This window comes from Anarrhichthys ocellatus, unplaced genomic scaffold, assembly GCF_004355925.1.
Source record: "Anarrhichthys ocellatus isolate YVR2014 unplaced genomic scaffold, GSC_Weel_1.0 scaffold19, whole genome shotgun sequence".
NCBI classification, from domain to species: Eukaryota; Metazoa; Chordata; class Actinopteri; order Perciformes; family Anarhichadidae; genus Anarrhichthys; species Anarrhichthys ocellatus.
The window spans coordinates 6786228-6810556 of record NW_022280049.1 but is presented as its reverse complement, the minus strand read 5'-3'; the positions used below and the strand labels follow the sequence as shown (position 1 = coordinate 6810556).

The 24329-nt window shown below is 44.4% G+C and overlaps 3 protein-coding genes across 8 annotated transcripts; 1 reads left to right on the top strand and 2 right to left on the bottom strand.

Annotated features, from left to right (window-relative positions):
- Positions 1-382: 382 nt before the first annotated feature.
- LOC116389273 (LON peptidase N-terminal domain and RING finger protein 3-like) lies at positions 383-15185 on the bottom strand. 2 transcript variants are annotated; one of them, XM_031857852.1, is made up of 13 exons: positions 15097-15185; positions 9850-13755; positions 7402-7520; positions 7174-7296; positions 6753-6878; positions 6420-6657; positions 6218-6302; positions 5810-5924; positions 5226-5347; positions 4674-4832; positions 4388-4550; positions 4100-4249; positions 3497-3655 (listed from the first exon to the last, which is right to left on the bottom strand). In XM_031857852.1, the coding sequence occupies exons 2-13, from the start codon at positions 10541-10543 to the stop codon at positions 3497-3499; spliced, it is 2253 nt and encodes a 750-aa protein (XP_031713712.1). In that variant the 5' UTR covers positions 10544-13755; positions 15097-15185. The 2 variants fall into 2 exon arrangements, with proteins under 2 accessions (XP_031713713.1, XP_031713712.1); XM_031857853.1 differs by lacking the exon at positions 15097-15185 and having other exon boundaries at positions 383-3655; positions 9850-10543.
- Positions 14554-19911, bottom strand: commd5 (COMM domain containing 5). Its single transcript, XM_031857859.1, has 7 exons — positions 19497-19911; positions 19006-19166; positions 18515-18543; positions 18363-18413; positions 18069-18164; positions 17769-17844; positions 14554-15276 (listed from the first exon to the last, which is right to left on the bottom strand). The coding sequence occupies exons 1-7, from the start codon at positions 19615-19617 to the stop codon at positions 15175-15177; spliced, it is 636 nt and encodes a 211-aa protein (XP_031713719.1). The 5' UTR covers positions 19618-19911; the 3' UTR covers positions 14554-15174.
- Positions 19762-24250, top strand: fam199x (family with sequence similarity 199, X-linked). Of its 5 annotated transcripts, none has more exons than XM_031857856.1 (8): positions 19762-19867; positions 21087-21265; positions 21517-21736; positions 21854-22012; positions 22137-22298; positions 22627-22810; positions 22964-23067; positions 23241-24250. In XM_031857856.1, the coding sequence occupies exons 2-8, from the start codon at positions 21099-21101 to the stop codon at positions 23412-23414; spliced, it is 1170 nt and encodes a 389-aa protein (XP_031713716.1). In that variant the 5' UTR covers positions 19762-19867; positions 21087-21098; the 3' UTR covers positions 23415-24250. The 5 variants fall into 5 exon arrangements, with proteins under 5 accessions (XP_031713716.1, XP_031713714.1, XP_031713718.1 ...); XM_031857854.1 differs by having other exon boundaries at positions 19773-19867; positions 21075-21265; XM_031857858.1 differs by having other exon boundaries at positions 19786-19912.
- Positions 24251-24329: the final 79 nt, after the last annotated feature.

Below are 24329 nucleotides of genomic sequence, written 5' to 3'. Positions count from 1 at the left end.
ACCAGAGCTAGGCTAGCGGTTTCCAGTCTTTATGCAAAGCTAAGCTAATAGTCTGTTGGCTGCAGCTTCATAGTTATTGTCCCAAATGAGAGTGTTACAGTCTTTTTGTCTTAAGTGTAATAAATAAGTACAAAGTAATTCTTTATGTTTTTGTCTGGCTTTGTAAAGCCCTCCAAATCTACACTTGATTTTTAAAGAAGTGCTATTGTTTCTGAAAATAAATTTTGCTCGCATGAAAGCAACAAAACGCTGACTGCCTCCCACATCACTCACCTTACGGACTGTTGAGCAGAATTCAGTTACACTAAAGGTTTTGATTCATCTTCTGAATTATTAACCAGTAATCTGATCTGTTACTTTCTAGGAAACTCAAGAGCACAAACAAAAGAGACGTGAGACTCAAATCCAGTCCAGCGTGTTCACGATCCCATGCAGGACCAAGAACACAAACCTTTTGGTTTATTCACAAGTTGTAGCTTCAGAACTGTACTTCCGCAAAAGTAATGCATTCTAAAGTTTTACTATTAAAAAAAACAGACCTGTACAGAGAACATCAGAGCGATGCCGAGACATACATACATTCATCTTGTGCGAATTCACCCGGACATATTTAGCGGGCCGTGGGGCTCTACGGGAGGTTAACCACCATTGAAAGAAGCGGGCAATGTAGTGACACAAATATCTGAAAATATGAGGAGAGCTTTTGTTTAAGACCTTGAGATTTTTAGAGTTCACAAAGCATGAATATTTTACCAGAACCATCAAGACCATCAAGCAGCAACAGCAGCTTAAACCCACCCTGAAATTTCAGGATTCAGAACTTGACAAATGCGTCTGTGTTCACGTCCCAGCTGGGTCGTAGCTTATAAACGGTGCCCTGTGCCAATGTTATTTAGGGAACCGCAGGTTGTCGCACAAGACATCAGCACCCAGTAGTCGCCCTTGCAGTTTATACATCAAAGCCTAAATGGAAGAATTTAAGGCACTAGAACTGCTGTCACAGATGCACAATAATTCACAGATATCAGTTTTAAACTGAAACATAACTTATGAGATGGGGAAACAAAAGAAAAGAAAAACACTGACTCCTCATGTGACGATGTATTTTTTTTACTTGTAAACTGTAAAAAAAAACGTCATTTCAATGTCATGTCATGTTAGGTGGATTTTCCCTTTAATCTATCTCTTCACATCTATCTGGATTTGTCTCTGAATGCGATATGCTTTTACACTGGAGGGGTGATTATATCTGGCTAATGGCTTTTCCCTTTCCTGCCCAGTCTGAGCGTCATATTAGCAAACATCAGGGCAATGGTTTCAGACATGGTGGAGAGATGATGGAAGTGGTAGTTATTCTTTAGAGAAGCACCTTCAAATTGAATTTGACACAAGGGTCATTATACTATAGATATAATACAATATTCATGTGGATTGTTTCATAGCGCCACCATCTGACAGTACAATATCAACAACTTTCTGTAGGGACAATATTAAGATTGTGGGATTATATCTAAAGCAGTTTCTCCGTTTTATAGCATTAGACGGCTTTGGCCCTTATAATACAAAATAATAAATGACTTGACGTGATGCTCCTTGTACTAATAAGTGAAGAAAATGATAAAATACAAAGAACTCGATTGACATAGAAATATGTAAAAATCAAACACGCATGTATAAAATAAAAGAGTTTGAATCTCTTGCATTTTCCAGAGTTGCCCGTGCCATGTACAGTCATGTCACAGACACCAGCAAGGCCTCAATATGTCTTCAAACAACATCGTTTTCTCAGAAATACGTTTGTGGGAAATTGTCAAAATGGGTTTTAATCTTGTTTTACAAGCATTGCTTTTCTGTAAAAATCCCGTTTTGAATGGAAACATTTCCATAAGGGGGGGGAAGTGAACCTGAAAATGAGCCTGCTATGTAAGACTGTCCCACACCGTGTTACAGAAGGCACTGGCCTTTACCCATCGCATACATCACTTGGGGACCGTTTACCGGTTAAACCAGCAGAAGATGTAACTTTGTTCTGTGGTAGTCGGAATATGTGTGTATTTTGACTCGAGTGGAAGTATGCACCCTGAGGCCTGTCTGCACCGGTTCTTTCCCTTACTTCAAGTGAATGTGCAAAATAAAGTCAGAATAAATAGTGAATAAATACACGTAGGACATAATGGTATCAGAAATCCAGATGTTGCTTCTCTTATAGCCGGGAAGCACCTCAGCCATAGAGAGGCTGCTGACGGCGAGGGAACCCAAATATGTTTTCAGTCAAAATAACTGGGATTGCGAGCGGCCAATAAAAATACTACCCTCTGCCCTCAGCTCCAGTTTCCAGAGTTTGTCTTGGACAGCATGTAAATAGTGGTTATTGTACAGCAGTAACACCCTGCAGTTACCAGGGTATCACTGCTGATGTTTGGGGTCAAATGTTAAGTAAAAAAAAAAAGCCTTTGGAAAGGAAGCGGCTCAACATCTCTTTCTGTGAAATGTAAACAATGTCACTGCATGCATAAATAATGCCAAAATAAATAATAAAAAACGAATTTAAAAATCGGACAAAAAATGTCTGAATGGAACACCTTAAAGCACGCTAATGTAAAGGTTCAGTCATTATGTTACAGGGACAGAAGGAAAGGAAGCAAGGAGGGAAGGAAGACTGAATAGCAGCCAATAGAAATGAAGTTAAAGTTAAATTAAAGGGTGGGCAGAATAGTAAACACGTCTTCTGTAGATGTCTACACTTAGTAATGGGCACACCAATTAATCAGTATCTTCATCATTAGTGAGACAAATCCATGGTTTGGTCTCTTGCAGAGCTTATATGTACATGTAAAGACACAGGGAGAGGGGACATTGATGGGTTGAGTTAGCTAAAGCTACGTTCAGACAGGCGGCTCAGTCCCTCACGTCAGACTGCAGACGCTTTGAGTTCCACAGGAAGAGCATAAACTACAAAAATGGAGGAAGGCCATGAAGGCAGCAGTGGAACCTGGATAAGTGGAGTCACATCAGCAGTTTGTTGTTGAACACATGGAAACGTCAAGACAAAAACATATCCTTTTATGACGGAAGATGAGGCTGTTTACGCTTTGTATAAAATCACATTTCCTTCCTGTCTGAACATAGCGGAAGTCTGCACGGTTGGTTTTCTAGAGAATGCTATGAATGGAAGATATCAATGCATTCACATCAACCATCCCTGTTGCTGTTTTTCTTCTTCATCTTGTTTTTGTTAAAGTTTGCAGTTGACCCGTAGGTGAGTCCAGCACTGCTTTCTGAACGGGATGTGGCTACAACGGGGAAGGTGCAACGGGATCGACGTCAGTTCCTTCGTGCATCAAAAAGGACGAACAGCAGGTCCTCTGCTTTGGAGGAGGGTGTGTGTGTGTGTGTGTGTGTGTGTGTGTGTGTGTGTGTGTGTGTGTGAGAGCGTGTCCACGCTGGGGGGGGGGGGGGGGGGGTTACTGCATTTTCCAGGTGTGGAGAGTTATTGTCACCGGTGCCTGCTGTGGGCCATGAAGAGCAGCACCTTGCGGATGCCGTTGAGGCGACGTTTCAGAGAGGTGAGGGCCAGGAACGGAAGCTGGGCTCGGGCCTCCAGCGGAAGAACGGCGAGTAACCACCAACACCACGAGGGGCCGTTAGGACTGTCCTGAAGGAGGAAGGCACAAAGGGAGAGGGGTTTAAAGACACGAGAATGTAGAAATAGACAAAATTCTACTCGGGTCTTATCATGATAATTGTAGTTATGGGTCAAGCTGATTTTCTGAGTGTAATCATATTCATTTGTTTAGTAAAGTACCTTTTATTCAACCTGGTCTGCCTCAGTGTCTGCATTTAGGGGCTCAATCTCTTTCATGCTATATTGTCTTTTTTTTGTCTATCAAAACACTTTGTAAAATCTGTTTTCAACGGTGCCATATAAATAAAGTTGTTATCATCATCATCATAATCCTATTGCCTCGTAAAACACGTTTTCAGCGGATGCTGCCTCAGGATTCATATTCTATTTTCAAAGACACATACGACACATTTGAAAGGAGGAGGAGTAATTTGATTTTTTAAAAGCGTGACTTTGTAAACTGTGTGCGTGTACCTGAAGTTCAGAGTCTTTCTGAGGCATGGGTCCAAAGTGTCCTTCAATGCGTTCCTTCTGCTCGGCCTTCAAGGAGTTGACCCACACCAGGGCCTGGTCGTACACCGCGTCGTGCAGAGTATGCAGCTCACGCTCAGCCAGACCCTCCACCTATAAACACACAAACACACACACAGTCCTTTGAGTTATAACATCTGAAGGTAATTCACTATCAATCCATCACTTCTCCATCCAATCACTCCTCATCTGTCCAGTCTTCCCTCCTCTCTCCCTCCTCCCCCCTCATACCTTAACGTCCTCCAGGTACTCAATGTCGGCTGTGTTGTATCCGTCCCTCTCGCTGTGCTGAATGACTTTAAACCTCCGTATGCCGGTGGTGTTCACCACCGAGCGGCCGTCGGAGAAGAACTTCACATCGCGGATCTCCAGCAGGCACCCGTAGTCTGCGACCCTAGAGACGGGAGGAGGGAGAGGGCGCGTTATTACACTTTCCTGGATCCATACTCTGACACCGCTGTGTTAAAACACATGTAACCCCCCCCGACACACTTAAATGCGCTGTCCCAGCACTGACCCTTTGCAGTTGTCTGCCAGACACATGCCAAAGCGGTTGGTTCCCGTCTCCATGCATCGGCGAATCATCAGTCTGTAGCACGGCTCGAAGATATGGAGAGGGCACGGGACAGTGGGGAAGGCCATGGTGCACACGAATATAGGCACATTCTTGTTAAGACTGAGGAGAGAAAACGATATAGGGGCATGAGTTTAATGTGGAAAAAGGAATAATGATTTTCTGTAACAAAGTCCTTTAAAATGTTTAGAATGGTCTACAATTCCAAAAACATCTGCACCATAACTCACAACTAGCTATTAGGCCAAATGCCCCGAAAAAACAAAAACAAAACCACCACTGTCTACTGTGAGAGGAGATGAGTTTTGCTCCAGTTATGTGTTGGAGATTGTTTCGGCCTTCAGGAAAGTGATACTTGACGCCTGAGGTGTTGCACGCTGAGAGGTCAGTGTGTCAGACGTGTATTGTCTACAGTAGGTGAGTGGGTCAAACAACAGCACAGGTTGTGTCGGTGAGCGGAGAAGAGCAAGCTCAGCATAAAGAACACAAACTTACTTCGAGAGATCGGCCATCTCGTCCTGGTGGATCTTCTGTCTCTCTATGAGCTCCGAGGGAAGATACTTCGCTATCAGGTTCTCCGTTAGTACCGTCTTAGAGTACTGCCTCTGGACCAGGTACTGGGGAGAGATACAGACTGTATTAAAGATACGTTTATAGTGGCAGAAACATAGAGAGAGTTTCAATGTAGAAGCCTGCTTTACGTTTTACCCCCATAGTATCCTCTTATTCTGTTTATGATTCGGAACTGTAGGGATACACCAATTAGATGTGCCTGATCTGGATTGGCTGCCCCGATAGTGACCTTATTGAGTCATCGGGTATTGGCCATGATATGACCGATCCAAATTAAAACACAGTTTGTATTTGGTCATGGCAAGTCACCAACTCTGCTTTTAGTTCCATAGCCATCCCTGGTGTCCCGTTACCTTACAGAAAGATGACCCCAATGAGTTCCACACTGAGCTAGGTTTTAAATTTGGGGGGGGGGAATAGACACTCTGACTTGTGGTACCAGAAGAGAAAGGGTTGGTTCCCTACTGGATTCAGTTCAGATCACGCTTAACGGCACCGTGTCGTACCTCAGACAGCTCCTCTTTGCAGAGCGGACACTTGGGGTTGTGGTCCAGACATCTCTCCAGACACCGCAGACAGAAGGTGTGACCGCACGGCGTCGTCACTGGCTCGTAGAAAAGTCTGGACACAGAAAAACACGACACCTCAAAACTGTGGACGCCTAAGAGTGTGCGGCTGAAACTGATGACTACGTTTTTTTTTTGTTTCTGTTTTTTTTTTTTGTTTTTTTAATGCTAGCCAAGACAAAGACCCATTCTGTTGCTGTCTTTCGGGCTGTATTTCTGCATAAAAGCTGCTGCATATCACATGATTACATCATCCGAGACGATTCAGCACACGTTACGCAACCCCTGAATGGTGGTGCGTTGACTGTCAGTAAATATTTAGATCCGACGCTGTGAAGCAATCCTCACCTCATACACAGGGAACAATCCAGATCTGTCGGGTCCAAGACGTCACCGGCCGCAGAGCTCGGTTGATCCGTCCCCTCTGCTGGCTCTGAATGGAGAGATCAACAGATACTAAATAAGACACATACGCCGCTAGTGGAGAGAGAGAGTAGAGCGTGTTGCTCGGCTACATGCGTGTGTTTGCGCGCAAATTCCAAAAGCTCACCGGACTTGGCTCTCTTGTGATCGTCTCTCCTCTCCTGTCCTCCGTACTCCTCCTCCTCCTCCTCCTCCTCCTCCTCCTCCTCCTCCTCCTCCTCCTCTGCGATCCTGCGTTTCCTTTTGAGGAGGAAGCAGTGGTCCGGCTTCCCCTGACCTTTGACCTCACCGCCCTCTGGTCTCTCGGGTACAGGAGGGTCGAGGGCAAGACTGGACGCTGATGACAACAGGCTGGGACTAAAGATCTGAGGGAGGGAGAAGGATAATGAAACCTCATGTCCGCTCGACGTTGCGCTTTTCTTCATAAAGTGCTGACTGCGGGAGGCGCATCGTCTCTTACCTGGTGCGGGGTGTTAATGCCAATGCTGTTCTTGACGTGCGCTCTGAAAGACATGTGCGCGTTGGAGTAGTCCGAGATGTGTTCAGGGACCTGATCGGTGACCGGAGCCAGGAGATCACAGAGGAGCTGAGAGAAGATGACACACGAGGATGAGATTATTCTGCATGCATTTTAAATATCACAATTATAGGGGCTGAAAACGACTAATCGATTTCTTCTCAACTATTAAATCAATCAGCTACTTTGATAATCGATAGGAGTTATTTTTTAGGGGGAAAAGGCTAAATTAAATTAAAAATTGATAATAGTGATTATTTTCTGTTTTCTTTGCTCCTCTGTGACAAAAAAAACATATTATTTAAGTTGTGGAATAAAAGATATTCATCTGTGGGTGTCCACTACAACACTAATGTTGACTTACCCTGTGAGCCTCGTTCTTGGCCGGTCTACAGTCCGGCTCTATGGACAGACAGACCAGGTACTCCCTCAGAGCCTCCTCGGTCCTGCCCAGTGACACCAGGGCCTGGGCCTTACGAACATGACCCTGCAGGAAGGAGGAAGATGCATCATTTATCTCGCATCCATACATTTTAATAACAACTGATTATTACAGATTTATATGTATTTGGGAGCCGTTTGTCTGCCATACCTTGGACCAGTGAGGCATGAGTCTGCAGGCCATCTCAGCGTCTCTCAGGGCCCTTTCATAGCGTCTCAGGCTGGAGTGGATCTGGGAGCGGTTACTAAACAGTATGTGGTCCATGGGTGCTGAGGGGGGAGAGGAGGGACAGTCAGTTAGTCAGGTTGATAGATGGATTGTTGGTGTTACGAGTGTCCAAGAGCCCACGGTGATGTGTTCAACTTGCTTGTTTTTATCTGATCAACGGTCTAAAAGCCAAAGATATTCAATTCACAGTGATGTAAGGCAGAGAAAAGTCAGCAGAGTGTCACGTATGAGCAGCTGGAAGCAGTGACTCTTTGCTTATCATACTGAGGAAACTCATTCACAACATACTGCAGAATGAAAAAAAAAGAAAAAAAAAGCACAGCCACCAAATATTTATTTTCTTATTTCTTAAAAGCTGACTATGCTGGTTATATAATGGTTTCAAGTTACACAAAAGAAGAAATGCTTAAATGGAACACTTTCCTCCACATTACAAAACGCGTTACGCAAAAAAAAAAAAAAAAAAATGTGCCGCCTTAAAAAATAGTGCTGCACTATCAAGGTCACCCACATTCCAGGTTTCATAACTACAATAATATATGCTAATGTAGCGGTTAGCTCGATGGGAACCAGGGGGGAATATTTCAGCTCACATAAACACAAAGGAGATTATTTCAATCTACAGGACAATTTCATAGATTTGAGGTGCCGGAATAGATGAAAATGCAGTTTAACACACAATAGTTGTTAAAGCATGACAGGAGAACAATTAGCTCGACCTGAACTTAATCCAGATCCAACTCTATAAAACTACATGTGAACCCTACAATACGTGATGAATGCATTGCACATACACACAAGCAGCCCAGTACTAACACGATGCAGGGGACCTTGTTTAGGGGCAGAAGATATATTGATAAATAGAGTAACGTACAAACAGATTCTGCAAGTACAACAAGTGCTACTACCGCCTTTCTTTTTCCTGCTGAGATTCAGCTGACAACCTCATTTGCATAAATTCCTTAGTTAAGCAAGTGTTCCATTAGGAATTACGTGCCTTTACTTAATAACGAAAAATGAGAGATGGGGAAACCGTTCTCCTGCAGAACAAAGTCACTGCGGCTTGAAGCTGGTCCTCCCACAATAAGACAGATATTACATTCTTTGTTCATTGTTATTTAACCAATCACCTTTCCTAAACATGCTGAATTACTTTGACATCCTGTAAACAGCCCAGGACAGTCCCACTCCATCACTGTGGGAGCTACACAGCTCAACAACATTCAGTCTTTGGTGTCTGAGCAGCTGCACCGCATCAGCTGGGAGGGTTCATGCTCCACTGGCCCGGTGGACCCAGCGGACAGAGCTGATGGCGTAATTCAAACTGGTGCTTCCATCATCTAGCGGTGGTGCTTCTCTAGAGCATTCAAACTGAGAAACGAGTCACTTGAAACTTACGCAACCAGCGTGTACAGTGACTCAGCTGCTGCAGCAGCACCACACAGTAAGGTCAACTGAGATCGGGTCAAGCAGACTTCTGAGCCAGAGGAGAATCCGTCTTAGTAGTCGACAAAGTATCTTATCTTGAATAGCTAAACCAGTCATTTGTTAGAGCTATATGCGTTCGACAATCACAACTTTGCTCTATGCACGTGTTATTGACACAACATATACTAATACTTTATAAGTGAGAGCAAATAAATGCAATTAGCTGGAGTTAACGAGCTCTCAGAATTTGGGAATGACTACTATATTACATCAATATAATAAATAAGTACACAATGCGTGTGTAATGTGACATAGACCTCTTAAGAAGTAAACTTCAAACCACACCATGTAACCTGATATGCAACACCTCTGTGTATATAACTACTACTAATCCCTCTCTGCAGGCCACAGCTCACCTGTTTCACCACCACCTCTGCCCATATAAAAACCTCTGCTGTGGCTCCGAGCATCAGAGTCCCTGGTGGTGACATGAAATAGTACCCTTGACCCACATTAGCCTGAATCATTGTTTTGTCGTTATACAATGAGAGGGGGGGGGGGTGTGCTACGCACTTACGCAATGTTTGGTCCGCGAGCCCAGCCTACATAACCGTGTTATCCAACACATGGCGCTGTGGCTCTCGGATGTCAGCAGAGGCAGCTAGCCCGCCTCCAAGTGTGTCACGGACGACACACTTACGAAACAAAGTCACATAACAGCGTCGTATTGTTCCTTTTATCGACAAGTCGCCCACATGATATTATCTAGCAGCAGCCTCGTTGTGCTGGAAAAGTAGCCAAACAATAGAGCGAAATATCAAGTTAAAAGGAGCAAAAAAAAAACGAGTTAGCCCGGTCACATAGGCAGCAGAACCCCGTTCTGTAAAGCCACTGTGTTAAGTTTCTCATACATATATAAGAGTGAGTAGTTCAGTGTCCTACCTATCAATATGGCTCGGTTATATCTCTCCAGCGCTGCTTCCATCTTCTTCTCGGCGTACAGCCCGTTGCCCTCCCGCCTCAGCCGGCCGGCCTGGTGCAAGGTCGGGAACCACTTGGCCAGCAGGTTGCCGAGGACCACATTGACCCTGTAACTCTGGACGTCGGCCACTCTGGAGCTGTCCAGGCACTCTTTACACATCACCGGCCGCTCCTTGTCCTTCCTCTCCCTCTCCAGACACTTTTTACAGAAGCAGTGTCCGCACGGCAGAGTCACGGGCTCGAACAGAAAGCTCAGACATATCCGACAGGAGAAGTCTTCGTACCCGAAGCCCGTGGCACCAACTCCCGGACACACAGCGGCCACCGCCGCTCCTCCTTTCCTCGGGGTCCCGTTTCGACCGTTACCCCCGTCTTGCCTCCCGATACTACCCGACAGGTACTCTATGAGGTTGGTCAGGTGAACGGGGGTCAGTCTCTCGGTCTCCGAGGCTTGTCGGTACATGTCGAACGCTTCTGTGAATTTGCCCCCGAAGGCGAGCGCATCAGCCCGCTTGACCATCAGCTCCAGGCGCCGGCTCCCTGGGTCTCCGAGACCCGCTAGTTGGCACTCGTAGATGTCCGCGGCCAGGTCGAAGTTTTTCGAGTGGAAAGCCTCCGCTGCGAGCTGCAGCATACTCTCGCTCTCTGTCCCCATACCCGGCAAGTTGTTAGAAGTCTGTCCTCTCACCTATGTGGAGCGTGTCTCGTCAAAACACGCGCTGCAGTACATCATGTTTGCGTGTGTTGCTGGGAAGTCTACTGACGCTGTCATGACCAAGTCCAGGAAGCACCCATATTATTCTCAATGGAGCGGGCGCAGGAGGAAAAAAAAACCGTTACGTAAAAGTTGTGTCATGTGATGCCGGCCAGCTGTTCTCATTGGACGAGTTTAGGAAAAGGGTTACAAAACAATCTGCCAGGTAACACAGTCAGCGTCGTGGGCCGGAGCCGGTCTCACCTGCATGTAGGAGTTTAGCATGGGGCCACCAAATAATGAGCTCTATTGGTACCACATCTCTGGAAGTTATTCCAACTAATTCGGGTTTAAATATGATTTTTTTTTTTTTTTTTGCGAGTTTCCTCAGAGATCTTCCCAAACATGGTGTCTTGGGATGTGGTGTGGTGTCATTAAGTGGACATACTGATGTATCAGTCCTTTTGATTGTCAGAAATAAAAGTAGTTGGTTTAGTTATAAAACTGATCTGTTGCACAATAATCAACCCATGGGAGTTGGCTTTCAGAGGTATTCCATCTCTGCGTAATGTTTATTTAATTATACAGGAAAAATGTCAAACATGTGACCTGCTTCAAGTTCCTGTTGTTACCTGTTATGTGACAGCTTCACCCATTACATAACAAGCAGTTATGTGACAGTCAAAACCGCTTTACATAAACAACTTTTTTTTAAAATTATTTTATGGATCAAGTATAATTACCATTTACATATCTTGAGAAAAGCTATTCTAAATGTTATGGCACACAGGGAGCAGTTTGAGTATAATGGAGAGATGTGAATGTGATCAGCTCTTACACAAACTGTACATCTGAAGAGGGATCGTTTCATTACACATACTAACAGAAGAGCATGTCATCCCTTGTCGCCGCCCCTCAGATCAATGTCCTGATCGACAGACAACGTAAAGCAACGAATCCTTAAGCCAGATATTAAATAATCACACTGTGTTGGATCACTGTGACAGGCAGCAGTCTCTCACCAGCACACGCTCTGGTCATCGTTGCATAAACGTTTCATAATAATGACAAAAAGTGACATCTTACTTAACACATTGAGAATGTTGCTGAAGTAATGTTTGTTAGTTCCACTGCTACTAATAAACAAAATCCCAGGAATTAGAATTTGAAAAACCGTCACAGGCTGCGATGTAATGTTATACTGTAAGCATATAACAAGTTAAAAACTGGTTCCTGGTCAGAGCAAAGATGTGGCATGGCACTTGCAGCATTATTTAAGTCAACAGTTGAAGCAAGACTATGTGACTATTAAAGGATAAATGATATATTCTTCATCTTGCAAGTTTCATTCATAAGCAACTAATGGTGCACTTATAGTGCAGATCTCTTCCTCCAGGTGTGTCTGCAACCTCCGCTGCTGTATTGTGTGATTGAATAGAACCCAAATGACTAACCCCCTCGTCTAGACTGTAATGTTCTGTAAAGTGTCCTGAATCATACTTCATTCAAACTCAAAAACAAGCGGTGATGTAAGCACGCAATCGGCTCGAAGTCGCTGTGTAAGACACGTCATACAACCTTGCCTTAATCAAAATTAAACTCATCCAGCTGTCTGTCCGCGTAGCAGCAGCTGAGGTGCGGCGATGTACAGCAGTGTGTGTAAATGGTAGTTAGCTGTCCAAACACACTGCAAACTTGTATCCCCTCCACTGTGGGCCATAGCGGCTGGGCCAGGTGCCGGTTAAGAGTAGTGAGTGAGGAGTCCGCAGGCAGTCAATGGCGGTATAAAACAGGAAATTAAAGGTGTTTTGAGAAAGTGTCACTCACCGCAACCACGAAAGGTCCTTGAGCATGCAGCCATAACATTTGAACAGATATTGCTGTGTAACTGACATTACATGTGGTACTGTATATTGTTTGCATCTCCCATCATCCTGTAACAGTGAATGTTGTCCACAGTGGCTGGTGTTCAGCCAGTGACATAGACTCACTGTAAGACCAGAAGTGTGTGTGTGTGTGTGTGTGTGTGTGTGTGTGTGAGTGGAGATTAGAGGCTGCTCAGTCCATCAGTGTCCATGTCAGTAGTAGCGGTGCTGGAAATATAGGTCGGCCGGTCTGGCCCGTGAACTCAATCCCACGCACAGACACAACCGCTGACTGACATGCACACAGCAGCAGACAGACTGACACACATGCAAAAACAGACAGACTGACATAAATGCAAATGAGGACAATCAAGAGTGTTAGGCAAACATACACACACACACACACACACACACACACACACACACACACACACACACACACAATAATCACAGATCCTTGTGTCCCTCCACATCTTGAAATGTCCTTATGTGTGTATCTAAATAGGCCAACAATGCAGTCTAGCCAGGTATTCATAGCACAGGCTGTCTGGACAGTGTGTACTGGGCTGAGAGAGACCAGCAGTTCTCTTCACACACTATTATACAAGAAAGACAGATGTAATGGATAACAAGCATACACTTGCGCTTGTCTCAAACACCAGAGATAGTATATCATGTTTTGTTCCTTATGGAAGTAACGCGTAAACACACAGGAGTGAGAGGCACGAAAGAACCGACTTTGCATGTGACAAGGGTCTTAAATCAGATTTGAACTTGAGCTACTGGTCGTGCTCAAGTTTATGTTGGTGTCTGTTCGGTCGGGCAAGACGGGAACAGGGTTGTCCCTTATTATTAAACTAAAGAACAGATCTGTCGTGTAAGATATAGATTTTTTTATCTGTATGGTCGTAACGGAAGGATGGAGACTGGAACAGTGATGAATGATGGTCTCACTAAAGATCGAAGTGTAACTTTCACATCCAAATCCTACACAAAGACAATTCTTGTGTTTTCTTTGAAATGTTTAATTTACAGATTTGAAATACTATATAGTTATTGAGCCTTACATTTTCTTTCTGTACTTCCTGTTTCAAAAGCCTATTTCGTGCTTTGTGAATAATAATGGATTTTATACTACTTTTTATATTAAATATGAATATATTACAGTACTTACCTCTAAGACTCTGCCGACACAGACTTCAGGGAGCTACTGGGAGGCTCAACTGGGGAAACTGAAGTCCCATCATTCTTGGCGTGTGGTCTCATTAGGTGGACTTCTGCGGTGTTTTATTTCAGGATACCTGTATGCTAATATTTGATAATTGGTGATAAACACAAAGCACAGTTGAAGCTGACGGGAATGTCATTAGTTTTGCAGTTATTTGATCATCAACTTAACTATTGGACGGACTAAAATGGGAAAAGTCAAGTGATCAACAACGTTATTACAATTCATCATCCTGAGGAGAACATGAATAAGTGTATCAACTTTTATCACCAACCTTCCAATATTTTTAGATATTTCACCTGAAACCAAAAATGTCAACCTCAGTGTGACGCTAGATGAAAAGTCAGGAGGTGACCAAATTCATCAGGACTCATCCTCTGGGGACCATGAATCCCTCGTATAGCTGTTGAGATATTTAAGTCTGGACCAAAGTGGTGGACCGACAGACATCACGTAGAGACTCAAACTGTTTAAAACTATGTTTTAAGACAATCCCAGAAGCTGACAAAAGACATGTTCAGAGGAGAGTAATGGGGATTCAAGTGAATTTGAAATGAGTCACTTTGGAGAGCTTCGTGTTGAGAATATTTTCTATAAGGCAGTGCTAAATGAACGCTCAGGTGCTTTAGAGACACTCCCTTTCTGGTTCACTTCATTTGCTTACACAATAAGGTGCATAAGCCTTGACTCACTGTGTGATTGAAGAGTGTTGAATAAGAGCTTTTATAACAGCATTGTCATATGAATTTTCAGCTATTTATCGCTTCCGTTGAGGCTACTCCTTCAGGTATTTGTGTGTCGACTGATTGCCACCGTGCTCGTGATGGCGTTGTGTAGGTGAAAAGTGTTGAAGGAAATCTGAACACATCAGTCTTTGCTTGTACAGTAATGGAGAGATTTTATTAGAAAAATGTGGTTTTAAGAGGTAAAAAGTATTAATGTTATTATGACAAACATACAAAATAACCATAAGAATCCACCATTTTTCTTTTCATACAACAGTGCTACAACCCAAAAGACAAGCACACATTGATGTTCTTTCAGTGGTTTGAAACACTTGTGAAAAAAAACACGAGTAGAAAAAAGGTTTATTCATCGATTTGTGAATCCTCGTGTTTCAGAAGCATGTGGACAAAATGTTCAGACCGGATCACGTGACACCAGTGAAAGTGGCTTTGTAAGAGAGTGTCTGAGCGCTCACTTGACTGCGTTCATATTTTGGCACAATGCAGCCGTCTCAAATCTCCCAAATCAACCACTGAATCAAATAATCTAATATGCACAGTTTACAACAAGGCAAGGGAAAGAGTGAACTTATAGATTTCTGTTTAAATAAAGGCTATGAGTCCTCATCTTTTTCTCTTCAGTTTGGTCATTGTTAGGTACTCCCGTGGTGCAGCCAGCTAGATAACTATTCTTACCATTTTGTACTTTGTCAGCAGTTAAGATGGATGCCAGCACCATGAGAGGCCGATTAAATAACAGGCCAGCGTGGTAAATCAGTCTTGGATTTTGAGGATGTTCCTCTTCTCCAGATCGTTCATCTCTTTGAGAATCAGAGCCACATTATACCGGAGCTCCTGGAATTTAGACACAGGCACCTGGACGAGAAAACAACAGTTCACTGACAAGGACACATAGAAGAGGTGTCCAGTTAATACATATTAGTTACAGCACAATGTTACCGATGACCATTTCTTCTCCACACCCGTCTTCTTTGATCTCTTAAAACCCATCAATGTTCTGCCCGACTGCTTGGTAGAGCAACTGTTTTAAAATCCCTACATCTTATTGAAATATGTGTTGAAGTTAACTCGACCTGATTGAGCCATCTCTTCTACTTGGTCTAGGTATGGTAGGCTGAAAAAACCCACTGGATATCGCCGTCTTTAAATAGTAGGCCTGTTCAGTTCTCTGCCTTACAGGAAGTTGGCAACGAAAACGCCCACCTGGCATGATGAGGACTCTGTTTGGTCTAATTGTTATTAAATGGTAAGCATATTTCAACATATTATAGTTTCAGAGGTCTTACGATAAAACAACAAAAATGTCTAATAAGGGTCGAATCATTTTCTAAAAACATGCTGTACCAAACGGTTGATTGTCCTTTAATGATGAAGGAAGAGTGTGCTGGAATGAATAAGCCTTATAGTTGGAAAGGAAATCTCTTTATCAGCCAAAAATTGGTGTTCTGTGGAAAATACTCTCAAGACTTTTTTTGTAACTGCCGAATGTCACGGCTCATTGACGTTGGACTATTACAAGCCAGCAGGATAATTGCGCAATTGTGGAAGAACATGGATGTACTTTCTAATGGAATGTGGATGAAGGAAGTGGCTTTGGAGAGACCAACTTGTATTGTAAGAAGGAAAGACAAGAGCTTTGCTCGCTTGTGGAAACTCATAACTTTGAATTTTGAATGATTTGAAACTGTCTGGAAATGATGCACTGCTGTGATTTGTTGTTTAGTTAATGTTCATGTGTATTGTGTCAAATTCAGTACAAGGAAAAAAAAAAAAAAGGTAGTGACAATAAATTTACATTTTTTCGGAACTAAAACAAACAACTTATGAACATTCACTGTTTTTAATATAATTCATTTTATATTATTCCATTATGTATATTTGGAAATAAATATATCTGTATGATTTTTCACCATTTGTGAGATGTTTTCAAAGTAGCCTACCGTAAATATGGTAAATATCTAGCAAAAATATGTGAAAATAATAGTCGAACAGGTCTTGAACTTCACATTGAACTTGCCTTGCCTGAGTTTGACCTCTGACCTCCCTACAGGGTGAAAGTGGGCCACTCCCAAAACAATGTATTCTAAACCAACACGGATACATGTGATCTGATATATATATAGTATATCTACTCTCATTCCTGTATCAAAGACTCAAGCAGACAGTGAGTCATCGTCCCTTTGTTACTGTACTAAAACAGATACATCTGCTGATCAAGAAGAGAGATCACAGCAGCAGACTCTGGATCAGATCCTGAGAAACACATATCAGGGGGAGATAAGGTGCATCCATCAATAGAATCTGCACACCGGATGCTGCTGCTGCTGCTAATCTTCTAATTCTGGTGTAATCTGATCACGTAACTGTACAGCGTCCACATTAGCAGCCTACTTTGAAAGCTGCATCTATCCTGAAATCATCAGGCAGGTATGTATGGAGTGTGGCGCCCCCTGTTGAGCAATGCATCTCACTAACTTGTTGAAGGTTTGATCCATTTTGCTGTCGAGTTTCTCTTTTTATTTCTTTTATAACTATTTATTTATAAGGAGCACATTTGTATGTTTACAACACAAGTTTTAAACGTCATTCTGATGTTATAATGATTGTTTCTGCGTAGTGAAGGCAGAAAGGGTGCTACTGTTGGCACAGTGAAACTACAATACTTAGTCGGATTGGATGTGTTCTACCGTCGTTTGAACTGATAGGTTTGTAAGAACAGAGGAGAGACACAGTCAGAGGTTCCGCCGTTATTCTGTTAGAAAAAGGCGGATTTGCCAAAAGACAGAACAGTTCTATAGCGTCTGTTCTGTTCCACTTTGTAGTGAATGTATAAAAGTATAACGTCCTGTTACTGCATAAACAAATAGACTTCACCGTCGCAGTGTATCAGAAATAGGTTCTAGGTTGGGCTGAAGTTAATACATGTTACCTCGATTATTCCCCTGTGATCCTGTTATGTAATGATTATGTAGATCTACATTAGCCCCCTGGCCAACAACCAACTTCCTGCAACCCACAGGCTGGAGATAAACTGGAAGCACACACTACGGTGCAGAAGGAACACTAGACATGTGGACAAAATGACATTGAACCATGATTAAATATTGCCCAACCCCTGTATCTGGGGGAGCTCTCTCTTTCAACAGCCACTAGAGTCAATGTTTCCTTAATGAATCTCAGCATATTGGTCTATACATCTTCAGCACTGGTGTCTAAAAGCAAGGATTAGACTGAGTAGGGTCTGTATTTATGATCTGGGACACATGCATTCAGAGAGAAAACTGGTCATTTCAAAGAGAATGTACACCTGCCTGTACCATCAGGAACAAGTCAACTGTGTTGAGTACCTCAAAGCGGTGAAAGCTCCCATCTGACAGTTTCATCTGCATCAGAACAGAAGGCTGCAGGGCCCTGGCTAAGGAGCTGTGGAGACAGAGGAGACAAAATGATATTTATTTTAGAAATGTTTCAAAAACGTACGCATCTTTTGCATTAGAAGGCGTCTGCTTTGTCTGTTGAACCACGGTGACCATTACCGCTCAGTCCAACTACCCACCTCGTCCTGTATTCATTACGAACTAAGTAGAGACATAAAAAACACCTCACACCCTGGACGACCTACCGCAGGTTGAAACTTCTCTCTTTACCTCGTGGAAATGGCGACATCCACTCTCCATTTAAAGTCTTCTAACGTGGAGAGGTGTGGGTCGTTCCGGGAGGTCGCTGCGTCTAGAGCGGCACGCCTGCAAGTACAAAGAGAGGGAGTCACACAGCAATGATTTCTCCGTGAATAGCATTCAAATATTTTGAGCCCAGTCCTGTGGTGATGAAAACCAGACACAACTCTGACCAAAAGAGGTCTGCGGGCTTCACGAGATAACACAAAAACAGAGACTAAATGTGTTAAAAGTCTAAATTTAAAGGCTGTAAATTCAACGAACCTGTTGCCAAAAACCACACTGGAGAAATCTGTGATAAAGTCTTCAGGTATCCTAATAGACAAAAGAGACAACGGAAAATTCAGCATTTGGGGTTGAAACTAGGCTGTGTGTGAGCACGAGCATCAAAGCATTAAGGGTGTGATAAAGCTCACCTCAGTTCTCTAAGATCTTCTCTGAAGGCCTAAACGTGGACACAAACACAACGTTAACTATTATGTCACACAAGATGTGAAATGTTTACATCTTTAAAATGTGTAATGCCATGATAGTGATGACATCAGCATGTGTTGCCCTAGATACCCACACAGGCCTGTTGTGTGGAATTCATCATTAACTGTATTATTTATATTACCTGTGCTTTTTCCCCTTATTTTTGTAACGTGTAACATGTCTCCAGTGAGACAGGCCTATGGTTTCCAGTGTTAGCACACACACATACTCAATAAGAATGAGTATGGAGCATGGGGACATGTGAAACTAATTACATTAATGATTTTTTTTCTCCATTTCAGCGTATTGGTTCATAAAAGTGAAACAGCTCAATCCAAAGCAGTCCTTATCAATGTTATAGTATGGCCTGTGCTGTGTTGTGCCTGTATGTACCTCCAACATCTGATCTCTCCAGCACGTAACCGCAGCTCACCTCCTGCTTCAGTGATGAGGTGGGCACGCGGATGGCCTCAGACAGCACTCGGTACATCCCGGCGACGACGTGACTGAGCCTCTCCTGGGGCACGAAGCTGCTCTCCGCTATGGACTTCATCAGCTCCCTGCAGTCCTTCCCCTCCAGGGCGCTCACCACAGCTGGACAGAACAGTAATCCAACACGCACGTTTGGCTCACTTATTTAACTTAATGGCTTTCAACTGCTAGTGCTGCACTCGTTCAGGCTCCCCGGAGCAGACACAAGCAGCAGGGGACGGAGTCTCCAGCGGGTACCGTAATGTGAGGCGTTTTCAGGCAGACGTTACTATTCTTATCAGAATAACACTTGAGGTTGCTGGTGCCCCAATATATTACTCATTGAGCAACTAATAGCTTAGCTCCAGACATTTAAACCTAAAATGTTCTCTTTTAAAGAGACGATAACATTTAACGACCTCGTAAACAGCTAACGTTAGTAACGTTATTTACCTTTCAGTATTCTTCTGAACGTCTCCTGGTCCACATCCTTTAGGTTTTTCGACAATGAGTCGATTTCTGCCGGTATCCTGCCTCCCAAAAAGCTGGAGTCCTTTGTATGGCTTGCAGACATGACTCACCATGCACTAATATGCCTTATGTGGCGTTAACAAATATCAACAATTTGAAATGTACGCAAATACGGTCATTTGTGCTCTTCCTTTAAGCTAGTTTCTGTGTTTACGTGATAGCTTCCGCCTTCACGTCACGTGACGCTGCGCTCGCTCCCGGGAGTCTCGCGGTGACAATTTAGGTCATCGCTAGAAAAGAAAGGATTTGCAAATGGAGGTGGCAGAAATGATCATTCTTTGAACGACAAAAAGGTTGGCGTTCTGATGTAGATAGCTCCTCGATCACAACGCTGCCAGGTGCATGAGCCGTTTGTATTTGTTTTGTGGGGGAAAGATCGACGTCAGCGTCAGTTAAGAGTCGTGTTGAGGCTCGGTGATCGCTACGTGGACATGTAGAGGATTAGCAACTAACGTTAGCTAACGATGCTAGCTTGTGTTGTGCTCAAATCACAGGCTGTTCGCCTTTACCAAACACGATAACGGTTTATGTAACGTTAAGGTGTATCTACACTAATGTAGCTATTTTTATTTTCATACGACACGACGTTTAAAGACAGTAAATAGTTTGAGTCTGTTGAGAAAAACAACAATTAGCTCCGGGAGTTAGATGCTTAACGTGGATGACACCTATTGTCAACAATGAATACTAGCGTTAGCTGTCTCTTTAGCATCCTAAGTTACACCCCCAACAATAACTAGCCTTGTACGCTAACGTCGCAAATGTTACCAGCAAATTAGCTCGAGTAGCTCATGTTGCTGCTTGCTAATATTTGAATGAAAGAAAGTTCAGCTTTGTAGAGCGACATTGCTGTAGTACTGCATGTTTGTTTTAGTGTACACTACGTATTAGAGAGACTATTGAAGTGCATTCGTTATTTATTTATTTTTAGCTCGTTGTGTCTGTAATTAAAGGCCCCACACTGCACGGCCCATACAGCTGGAGAAAGATAACACGTTAAAAGCAGTACATTTGGATTTCTCAGCGTGAAGTTTATTTCACTTCCACGCCCACACAACAGAAGGTACACTATCATAAAATACTTTAATCTGCAGCACACGAGTACCTATTTTCCTATTAATGAATCTCTGCATATCTGGGGAAATAGATACATTATATCCTCATTAAATCCAGTAGTATACTTCAGCTTTGTTACGGACACGGTGTTAATGATGTAGTCATTCTAAATGCATAAAGCTGTGTTGGAGGAACATCAGCATTGTGTCTGTTGTGGAGACTCGGCATCAGTGATTTTTGTACACAAACAAGCCGAATGAAATGAAGGATGAATGTCATGTGGACACAGTCATGGACACCTGTACAACCCAGTGCTGTCAAATACTCCCTGCAACCAACACATACTGCCTTTCTTTGTGTGTGCCAGATGTGTTTCTTCAATTTGGTGGTGATTATTGAGACCTGTTGAAAAAGTGCCCCGTTACATTTGTCTTACCTTTTTAGTTTCTGTGTCAGGAACATCTAGCCATGTCTGAGTCTCTGTATGAGAAGTTCTTGGCCCCGGAGGAGCCGTTCCCTCTCCTCTCCCAAAGAGCCAACCTCAGCGATGTGGGAACCCTGGATGTCAGTGACTTTGGCTGTCAGCTCTCATCTTGTCACAGAACAGATCCCCTGCACCGCTTCAACAGCAACAGGCAAGTGGAGAGAGAGAGTGTGTGTGTCACTTGTCTGTGAGGTAAACTTTTTCCAAAATGTAATTTAAGATATCCACCTTCATGGCGGAGTAGTTGAAGTAGTGGCAGACAAAAGTTAACGTGCATCATGTGAAAGAGCAGCGTTTTAATCTCTTATTTTGAAGAATCTTTTGTGTACAGCACTTTGTCTCAGGAAAACGATCTGAACCATTTCCAGAAGCGCTTTGACGTTCACCCACTGTTCTCCACAGGTGGAACCTTACTTCCTGTGGGACCAGCGTTGCCAGCTCGGAGTGCAGCGAGGAGCTCTTCTCCTCTGTGTCTGTGGGGGACCAGGACGACTGCTACTCCCTTCTGGATGACCAGGAACTGACCTCTCTGGACCTGTTTCCAGAGGGCAGCGTTTGCAGTGACGTCTCCTCCTCTATCAGCACCTACTGGGATTGGTCCGACAGCGAGTTTGAGTGGCAGGTTGGTTGTTGGCTGTGCTTATCTAACCTAGAAGTGATTTCTTAAAAAACACTGCTGGTTTTAATTCAAGTGCTTTGAGGACGAAAGAGATAATCTGTCTCACTTCTGTCCCCCCAGTTGCCAGGAAGTGACATCGCCAGCGGCAGCGAAGTCCTCTCTGACATCATCCCGAGCGTGCCGAGCTCGCCCTGTCTGTTTTCCAAGAGGAAGTCCAAACCCCACCCTCATCGCAACCTGGATGAGTTACCATGGAGCGCCATGACAAACGACGAGCAGGTGAACAAAGCCGTGTTACCCCAGCAGTCAAAGTTAAACGCTCCGTATTCACCTTTTTAGTCTTCAGCGTAGGCGGAGATACCCGGAAGAAAAAAATCACACCCACGCGTCTTGTGTTTCCCAGGTGGAGTACATCGAATACCTGAGCCGGAAGGTCAGCACGGAGATGGGCCTGAGAGAGCAGCTGGACATCATCAAGATCATCGACCCCTGTGCCCAGATCTCTCCCACCGACAGCGAGTTCATCATAGAGCTCAACTGTCTCACGGACGAGAAACTCAAGCAGGTGGGCAGAAACTCTGAAACGCAAGTCTAATGAACCCGTCGACAAAACGGCAAGAAAAACTAGATTTTCATTGGCTGCATTCTTGCCACACCTTCAGGGATTCACTAACTGTCTGCAAAGTCATTTCATTTTGTGAAAAGCTTTAAGAGTTGTTCCTGAATGTTTGATTATATATTAAATGCACAGAAGCATACATATAAATTCATTTTGGCTTGATCTTCGGTGTTCGCAGAAGTGAACGATCTTCGAAGACGGTGACCCGTAGATAACGCAGCATGTGAAAAGCTCATTTATTCATATTTTTTATCGCTCCGTATGATGTCACCAGGTGCGCAACTACATCAGGGAGCACAGCCCCAGGCAACGGGCCAGCAGCACCAGAGAGAGCTGGAAGAGGAGCAGCCACAGCAGCGCTAGCACCGGCGGCGTCAGCGCGGCCAGCAGCAGCAACGGCAGCATGGTCAGCTCCGCCAGCTCCTCCGCCGGCTCCACGGCCTCCAACTCCGTGGCAGGTGAGATGCAGCAGCAGCAACGGCGCCGCCACTGGAGGGGCGGAAAGGAATAATGAGAAATTGTAACACTGAGCTCGATTTTTAAGCTCAGTTTCAACTATGTTCAAAGTCTCTTCCTGGTTGTTAAACAGTTTGTGTCACGTTGTGTTCCAGGTGGTACGGCATCGGCCTGTAGTGGAGGCAGTGTTGCTAACATTAGCAGAGCTCACAGCGATGGCAACCTGTCCAGCGCCGCAGAACGTATACGAGACTCTAAAGTAAGAAGTGTGTGTGTGAAGGGGTCCTGGACCTCACTATTTCCGATCCTACTCTGGTTAATTTGTTGTCACATCATTTTCAACACCTTGATCCTCATCTCGGTATCCTCTCTCTCTCTCTCTCTCTCTCTCTCTCTCTCTCTCTCTCTCTCTCTCTCCACACCGTCTCTCAGAAACGTTCCAAGCAGCGCAAGCTCCAGCAGAAGGCTCTGCGCAAGCGGCAGCTGAAAGAGCAGCGGCAGGCCCGCAAGGAGCACCTGAGCGGACTGTTCCTGAACGAGGAGGTGCTGGCGCTGCGGGTGACGGAGGAGGACGACCGCGGCGACGACCTGGACATACTGATGTGACACCAGTGAATCAATCAGTGCTCCCTCTACGCCTGTTCCCCCTCAAGAGCACCAGAGCTCACGGACCACGCGCTCCCCGAACCGCCACACGCATCCGCTTCGAGAAGGCTAACCTACCGAGTAATGTCCGACGGGCAGGAATAGCTCGCAGTAGCCTCTAACACTGCTTCACACCCCGCTGGCTAATACTAGTGTAGCGCCGCTAGTTGCTAAAGCCGATAGCCGCCGCGATCACGACTAAGCCTAGCTACAGCAATAATGCTAAAATACTGCTAATGCTTTGATGAAATGCTGACCTCAGTCCAGCCTGCTTAAAGCCAGCCACACACGCGGTACTAAGGACAGGTGTTTCAGCGTAATACAGTTAACAAGCTTGTAGATGCTGTAACGGCACACACCACTGCTACTAATACAGCCACCGCTGGCAGAAGGACAGATCGAGCACGAGAAGCAGAGTTCAGACCACGTCATGCGGAAAACCAGATGTTTATTTCTTCTTTGACGTGCGAGGGGGCGGAGCTATATGCACCGTGGCAGGGGGGGGGGGGTGCTTGAAGTCATCCTCCAAAGCTGGCAAATATCCATCTGAGAGTGAGAGCTTCCTGGTGCGGACACTGACGCGAGCCGCTCTGTCTTTCTACCCGCCGAGTGTCGTGGTCCCCTTTCCACCCTGAAGGCCTAGAGGGAGCACTGAACCTGCATGTTTAGGTCGTCGCCCACACCGAGTCCCCGTGTGGTCCAATAACTAACAACTGGCTTCGCTGTTCGCTTACACATGTTTAAAAAAATAGCTTATGTCTTGTAAATATATGATAAATAACAGCATATTTACCGCTCGCTTTCTGGTTTTCCTTGGTGATAAAGGTTTGATTTGATGTTTCTCCCCCCCCCCCCTGTGTGTATATATGTATGTGT

Excerpts from the sequence above, each read along its gene's own strand:
- commd5 (XM_031857859.1), bottom strand. The coding sequence starts at position 19,617 with ATGTCTGCAAGCCATACAAAGGACTCCAGCTTTTTGGGAGGCAGGATA. Across the intron at positions 18,414-18,514 it reads GAAGATCTTAGAGAACTGAG|GATACCTGAAGACTTTATCA; the intron begins GTGAGCTTTATC and ends TTTGTCTATTAG. Across the intron at positions 18,165-18,362 it reads AGTGTGGTTTTTGGCAACAG|GCGTGCCGCTCTAGACGCAG; the intron begins GTTCGTTGAATT and ends TTGTACTTGCAG.
- LOC116389273 (XM_031857852.1), bottom strand. The coding sequence starts at position 10,543 with ATGGGGACAGAGAGCGAGAGTATGCTGCAGCTCGCAGCGGAGGCTTTC. Across the intron at positions 7,521-9,849 it reads TAACCGAGCCATATTGATAG|CACCCATGGACCACATACTG; the intron begins GTAGGACACTGA and ends CTCCCCCCTCAG. Across the intron at positions 5,348-5,809 it reads GCAAAGAGGAGCTGTCTGAG|TACCTGGTCCAGAGGCAGTA; the intron begins GTACGACACGGT and ends ATCTCTCCCCAG.
- fam199x (XM_031857856.1), top strand. The coding sequence starts at position 21,099 with ATGTCTGAGTCTCTGTATGAGAAGTTCTTGGCCCCGGAGGAGCCGTTC. Across the intron at positions 22,299-22,626 it reads CGGACGAGAAACTCAAGCAG|GTGCGCAACTACATCAGGGA; the intron begins GTGGGCAGAAAC and ends TGATGTCACCAG. Across the intron at positions 22,811-22,963 it reads GGCCTCCAACTCCGTGGCAG|GTGGTACGGCATCGGCCTGT; the intron begins GTGAGATGCAGC and ends GTTGTGTTCCAG.